The 7,501-nt window shown below is 37.3% G+C and overlaps 1 protein-coding gene across 1 annotated transcript in view; it reads right to left on the reverse strand.

Annotated features, from left to right (window-relative positions):
- LOC107659632 (ribonuclease inhibitor-like) overlaps window positions 1–6,954 on the reverse strand; it is a 23,385-nt gene extending 16,431 nt beyond the window's left edge. Inside the window, exons 1-2 of the mRNA XM_016448645.1 lie at window positions 6,494–6,954; window positions 5,638–5,808 (exon numbers count right to left, since the gene is read on the reverse strand). Coding sequence (XP_016304131.1) covers window positions 5,638–5,808; window positions 6,494–6,954 — 632 coding nt within the window. The remainder of the gene's footprint in view (window positions 1–5,637; window positions 5,809–6,493) is intronic.
- Between the last annotated feature and the right edge of the window lie 547 nt (window positions 6,955–7,501).

Consider the following 7,501-nt stretch of genomic DNA (forward strand, 5'->3'; position numbering starts at 1 on the left):
CTGTTCTGGAACAGTGTTGTAAATACAACTTAACCACTGATTTCTAGTTGTGTCCTCTTTTGAAAGGCCAAACAAAGTAGTTTCGCTTTCACAACGAAACACACAGCGTCTCCACAACATGGTGGCGGTGGCAACAATACTACAGCGAGAATAAAAGTTACGCCTTCTTTCTTTGCGTGAACATTTGGGTTATGCAAATCGTCCCACAGTGACGTAGACATGTGGGGGCGTGTTTAAACGAGGCGTTTTAGGTAGGCGTGGTCGAGTCTTAACTTTTATAAAGAATATCTCTTTGGGTTTGAGACTTTAGTCTTTGCAACTTTAGGGTTCTTATCTATGCACGAACAGCTTGTAACACTCCAAAGAGAAAGGAAAACTTGAAATTGCGTCATATGACCCCTTTAAATATTGCCGTAAAAAACTGATGCTAAAGAGTGAATACATAAGGGATAATACACGGCTATGTGCATTGGACAATTTTAAAAACCAAATCCACCTGACGCGAAGCTACGGCTCGTTAGCTCAGCATTCTGTCCGCTTCAGATCAGACAGAGATGAAATAGTGCGGTAAGATCACACTTATGTGAATTAATTAATTATAATATTTAGCTACTTGAATTAATTATTTCGATTGATCGATCAAGAGAGAGAGAGAAAGAGAGAGGTGACAGTTGCGTGTGTGAAATAGTCTACCTGCGTCTGCCCGTCTCTCTACAAACAATGAAGCTGTGATTTTAGTTACTTAAACAGTAGGGGTGTAACGATTCACTCGTTTTCTCGATGCATCAATTACAAACCCTGACGATGCATATGCATCGATCTTGAAACATGGATTTTGAATCGTGAATCATCGATTTCGGACAGTAATCGATTTAAAACGCTAAGAATCGAATGTAATGCGATTTCTATAGCGATTCAATGCTTTCAAACAACTGAAATAAATAAACTACAAGCACAAATTAATGGAGACCTGAATAGTGTTCGTGCCCAATCTCTCCTTCACGAGCTGCACTATTTACCGCCTGTGACTGTCACAGGATTGCGTTCGCGCTCCGTTCATCTCATTGACACATTTTTTGAGCAGCTGATGTGTGTGATCTCTCCTTAGTACTTGTGGACAGTAATGCTCAAGTGAAGTAGTATTACTTTTCTGTAGTTTTTCAATGGCTCTCGGTCATACCGATGACATAACCTGAGCAGTCGAAGGCTGCGCATTTATTGCACGGACAGAGCAAAAATGTAAGTGTAAAGCATACGCACAGTTCCACTGAATTCCATTGTTAAAATAAATGTGTTTTAACAATGCTGTTGAACCGAATGTACTAAGGAAACTGTTAAAATATCCACATCATCAACAACAACCTTGAAATAAGAGCGCCAGGTTTATCTGATAATCAGATGCATGAAAGTAGCGTTCATTGCTATAGCAAACAGACATCGGGTGCGATTTCTTTCAAAATCATAATTCGTCAATGGAGAGGAAAAGTTAAAAAAAAGCACTGAAAGAGAAGTGATCTCGCGCTCATTGATGTGTCAGGCTATATCTGCAGCTAATCTGAATAAAAAGCAGAATGAACTGAAACATTAAGACAATAAACACAATAAATAAATAAAATTTATGAATGATGCAGTGCTAATTGACATATCATTTATTACAGTACAGAAACTATAAAGTATATTTTCTACCTTATTCTGTGATAAAAATGGAAAAAAATGAAAGTAGCGTTCGTTGCTATAGCAAACAGACATCGGATGCGATTTCTTTCAAAATCATAATTCGTCGATGGAGAGGAAAAGTTAAAGAAAAGCACTGAAAGAGAAGTGATCTCGCGCTCATTGACGTGTCAGGCTATATCTGCAGCTAATCTGAATAAAAAGCAGAATGAACTGATGAAACGTTAGCTAAAGGGATAAATCCAGGAAAACAGGCACAGATCAAAAACGGAGAAAACAGACAAGGCAAGACTAGGCTGGGCTGGGCTGGGCTAGGAAGCTAAAGAGGGCTCTGTAGAGTAGCTATCACTACGGGCGATAAGCGCATACAATACTCGGCAGCCAGAACGGAGTGAGATTGGGTGTTAAATAGTGAATGAGTGATATGAAACAGCTGTGTGCAATCAGTGCTGTGTGCAATCAGGGCTGTGTGCAATCAGGGCTGTGTGCAATCAGTGCAATGAATGATGGGATATGTAGTCCGGGGTGATGTGCAACAGTGTGTAGTGCGAGAGTCAATGAAAATGGAAAGGGTGACCTCTGATGGCTAGCAGACGGTAGTTCATGGACCGGATACGTGACACCATCCTCGTGTAATTTGCCCCCTGACTAAGCATTTAAATAATCATGTGAATGCACTTAAAGAATGCAGAATCAAATCGTTAATCAAATGTAATCAAATTTAATTGTGAATCGAATGTAATCGTTCTGAATTTTAAAAAATAATTATTGAATCGAATCGAAAACCTCTGAATCATGAATCGAATCGCTGTCTACCCAAAGATTCACAGCCCTATTAAACAGTGATTTTACCCCCTTGTTCCTGATGAATGTAATGTAGCAATTCAGTATCTAAGCTATTTTTTTTATAAAAGTCGAGGGGCAGCGTTCACAACAAGTTTGTGTGTGCGCAGCACGATCTCCAATCTCACAAAATAGACATTATTTTCAAAATTATATGAATTATTATAAAGATTATTAAAATGAATACTTATGGATGACAGTTGATTACAATAATAGTTCAGTGTATTCCCCTCATTTAGTTTCCCCTATGGGATAAATAAAGTTAATATTAGTTTTATATTAATAATACTTCATTAACATATGTATTTATTATCCCTGTTTTATTCATAAGTCAAAAACCAACAATATTTTTTTCACCCTATTTCCAAGTTCTCTACCTCTGGTCCAGAAGAAATGTAAAGAATGTACAAAGTGAAAACACTAAATACTTTTTAATTAGTTATTTTCAAAAGGGAAATACTGTCATGGATGTTTACAGCGCAGAGGTCAACTTTTTTATTTTAATTCCAACAGGAGAGATGGACTTTTGTTTGTCTTTATTATTATTATTTTGTGCTGTAGGCCTATTATTGGTTACTGTGTTGTTTCTGTTTCAAAAGGCAGCAATAAATAACACTTTAATATCTAAAGAGTGTTCATCTGATTTTATACACTGGTAATGTTGTGAAATGCATAAATGCATAATAATCGTAATAACCGTGAAACCGTGATTATTCCTCTGACAATAATCGTACCAACAAAATCTATAATCATTGCATCCCTACTCAGTACCTGACTGACCTGCTTCATCCGTTCACCTCTTCGAGAACATTGAGATCCAGTGATCTCTGTCTACTCATTGTGCCTAGATCTAGACTTAAATGAGGTGATTGAGCTTTTGCAACTGCAGGTCCGAAACTCTGGAACAGTCTACCTCTTCATATTAGATTACCCCCCTCTATTCCTGCTTTTAAGTCTGCTCTAAAGACATATCTATTCTCTCTAGCTTTCAATACCCCTTGATCATTGGTTTAATTGTTGTTTTGTTATTGTTGTGTTTTAAATGTGATAGTCTTGTTTTCTTCATCTTATTTCTGAATTTTTATTCTATTCTGTACAGCACTTTGGTCAACTTCGGTTGTTTTTAAATGTGCTTTACAAATAAATATTGTATTGTATTGTATTGTATTAATATGCTAAACTTGTTAGCCAATCATAGCAGTGGGCGTTCACTTCAGCATCTCGAATGTGCCTCGTCTATAAAAACAGTCTGTTCTGCAGAGAGGGTCAAAACCTGGATACAAAATAGCCTATTAGATCTAAGTTATGATGTTTTTTGATGTAAAATCTTGCTAACATTATAGGTGCATCACAGAGAACATTATAAAATAATTTTAAAAATGCAGTACATGACCCCTTTAAGGTTTCTATTATCTAAAACTCAACAGGTGTGAAAGTCTTTCATCTAAATGATCCACAACATACAAACAACCTCAACATGGTTGAAAAACAAGAAAATAATTTTAAATAAATAAATAAATTAGTGCTGGGTAACTAATACCATTTTTAATCGCAATTAATCGCACGATTTTCTGTGATTAATCGAATTGTTATGCACAAAATTCAATAGTGAATTATATTGTGTATTGTGCATTTTTTTCATTTAAAAGTACTGCTATATGAACAAAAATGCATTTGCCACTGCCAGGGCATTAATGTTTTAAAATATTCGAGTCCAGAGCCTCGATCATAACATTATAACAGGCACCTTCCGAGTAAAGACCTGCACTACCGCGGGACCCAACGCAGCAGAGTGCGGTGCGGGACAACACTTGGGTAGAGACTCGTGCGTGCGTGATGCGGGAGAATAAGGGTGTATCACACTAGGCAATCTTAACTGCGCCCGAGCCTCACACTAGGCAATCTTACCCGCGCCCGAGCACGTTTGACCCCCAAAGCCGGTTCGTTTGACTAGTGTGATCGCTCCGTGCCCAGTTTATCTGTCCCTGGCTCGGTTGGAAGTGATGGGCCAGAGCGCGGTTCAGTTATATATAGATCAGTGAGTGTGAGCGCTAACCGTGCCGGAGGCTGAACTTCTGATACGTGCAGCATGATTGCGTGAACATTTCTGAGCAGCAAGAGGGATAGATCTGTAAAGCAATATATTGTGAGAGGGCCGTGTGTTACCGCGTCCCAAACGACTCAAAATAATAAACCACACAGTTAACAAAACGATGCACTCCACTGTGCTGAGCGAGAGCACTTCTCTGCTGTCTTCTCATGCTATCGGAAACTTCCTATTTCCCACTTATGAAGTTGTGATTATGAGCACGTTGCATTCTTTTCTGTTAAAAACAACAGTGAACAGTGGTTTGTGAATGTTGTTGCTTAGCAACGCAATGTGTAAAAAGACAGTATAAGTCATTATAATCCGTAATTATGTCCCCACTGGATGCAACAAACGCTTAGTTTGTAATGGGTTTTAATGGTTTTGTCTCGTTGTGCCGGGACACGGCATCACAATATGGTGAGGGGCGTAACATTTCCGTCACACGCTTGAGGTATTCAGCCAATCACAATGCACTGGATAGCTGGCCAATCAGAGCACACCTCGCTTTTCGAACCGATGCGCTTTGTAAAAATCGACGCGTTTCAGAAAGGCGGGGCATAGAGGAGAAACACTAATGTGGAAAATAATGTGTTTTTTGAACCTTAAACAAAATAAACACATTGCATTACACCAACTACACAAAATAATGTTCTTTTTAGCAACGTCACATGACCCCTTTAATGCGTTAATGTGATAACGCATTAACTTGCCCAGCCCTAAAATAAATAAAAAAAACACTAGCTTGTATTCTATTTCTCTTTTCTGTTTTCTTTTTATTTATTATACAATTAACAAAAAGCAAAAAAAAGGCCTCTAACACTAGCTTGCTCTATTCTTTTTCTATTCTATCCGTTTTCTCTTTATTTAGTATATAATTTATATACTAAAAAACAAGTATATATTTATATAAAAAACAAAAAAACCTTGCTATGTAACCTTGCTATCCTGTATTCTGTAGCAAATTATCTAGGTCCATGTTAACAGAGGGATCTGAAATCTAACCAAACACTAGGGATTGTCACAAAACTTACCTCAATAACTCTAATTTGCAATTTATATTCTTCAGTCCAGTGCAGAGCAGCTTCACTCCTGAATCCTGCAGATTATTATTGTTCATATTCAGCTCTTTCAGATTGGTATCTGATCCAAGAACTGTAGCCAGAGCTGGACAGCTTTTGTCTGTTAAGTCACAGTCATTTAGCCTACAAGAGAAATAAATCAAATCACAGAGTTAGATACATGTAATATATTTGTTAAACACAAAAAATAAATGTATATAATTTTTTTTTACATGAACAGTAAATATACTGCACATATATTAGAATTGTATTGATTAAAATTTCCTAGATAAAACAAACTAGCATGCTTGAATAAAACTTAGGCTTATATCATTAATGGCAATGAGTTATACATTTAAAAGTGCTGCTCTATTATCTTGATGAGTGTCTTGAGGAGGAGAATCTGGAGGTTAATCATTTATGCATTGAGGTTATGCAAGAGTATATCTCCTTTATAGCAGAAGTTTAAGAAGTTGAACTGCATATTAGAGTAGAAATAACTATGGAACAATATGTTTTATAATAACATGATGTGCTTCTTCTGCAGCTAACTAAACAGCTTGTTTTGCTGAAAAGAGAAATGTCAACATAAATCCCATGTAAATCTAATAAAATAGCATTGCACTTTAATTCTAAAGGACGGCAATTTTTAAAGAAAAAAAAAGTTAAAGGAAATGTGTTATGATTTAACCCTAAAATAGATATATACTTATAATTGGTATATGGTTAATCATCACTATAGATCAGGGGTGTCCAAACCTGCTATGTATCAATGTAGATAAATGCAATTTTAAGAACAAAACATGACAAAATATATGAAATAACTTACAGAGCTCTTTTGGAGGTTTTGATGACTGCTGATAGTCTAATGAGACACTCGTCTGATTTCTTGAATTTCTGAAGCTCAAACTCCTCCAGCTCCTCCTCTGATGTCAACAACACAAAGACCAAAGCAGACCACTGGGCAGGTGAAAGATCAGCAGATGAGAGGCTTCCTTTGCTAAGGTGGGTCTGAATGTCATTCACCAGAGTTTGGTCGTTCAGTTCATTCAGACAGTAGAACAGATTGATGGATCTCTCTGGAGACAGATTAGCTTCAAATTTCTGCTTGATGTACTGAACTATTTCCTTTTTGCTCTGCTCATTTCTATTTTGCTGCGTCCACAGACCCTGTAAGAGTCTCTGATTGGACTGGAGTGACAAACCAAGGAGGAATCGAAGAAAAAGATCCAGGTGTCCATTATCACTTTCGAGTGCCTTGTCCACTGCAGTCTTGAGCAAATCAATCATGGTCAACTGTCTAGTGTATGAATATTATAAGGTTATTTTGTCAACATCTGAGTCTGAGTCCTCCGTTGTGAGGAAAGCTGACAGCTGACTGCATGAAGTGTTTGTCTGTTTAAGTAGAGCATTATCCAGAGAAGATCTTGACTTCGCTGATGATTAGCTGTTGTTCTTACACCCTCACCGGAGAAAATAATTTCAGAGCTTCCTTCAGAAAAATAAAGCCATGTTTATAGATAAAGACTCAAACAGAACACAAATGATCTCAAACAGGACGAGGGTCAAGAGACCAAAGACACAAATCACCTGAACACACTGACAATAGTCTGATAACATGAGCACAGACCCACAGAAACACAGACTCTGGACTTTACAAAGCAACCAGCAGCAGCCCAGAGACCACACTCAACATCTTTAATATTACTTACCCTTTCATATATATGAATAAGCAACATAAACAGAGCAAACTTACAGTACTACCTTTGTTCATGAAGTCTGTTGAGCTCAGTTTAATCAGAAACACTCAGTTGCTGCTCATAGATTATAGTTAAGT

Source organism: Sinocyclocheilus anshuiensis, unplaced genomic scaffold, assembly GCF_001515605.1.
Source record: "Sinocyclocheilus anshuiensis isolate Anshui unplaced genomic scaffold, SAMN03320099.WGS_v1.1 scaffold1417, whole genome shotgun sequence".
NCBI lineage: Eukaryota > Metazoa > Chordata > Actinopteri > Cypriniformes > Cyprinidae > Sinocyclocheilus > Sinocyclocheilus anshuiensis.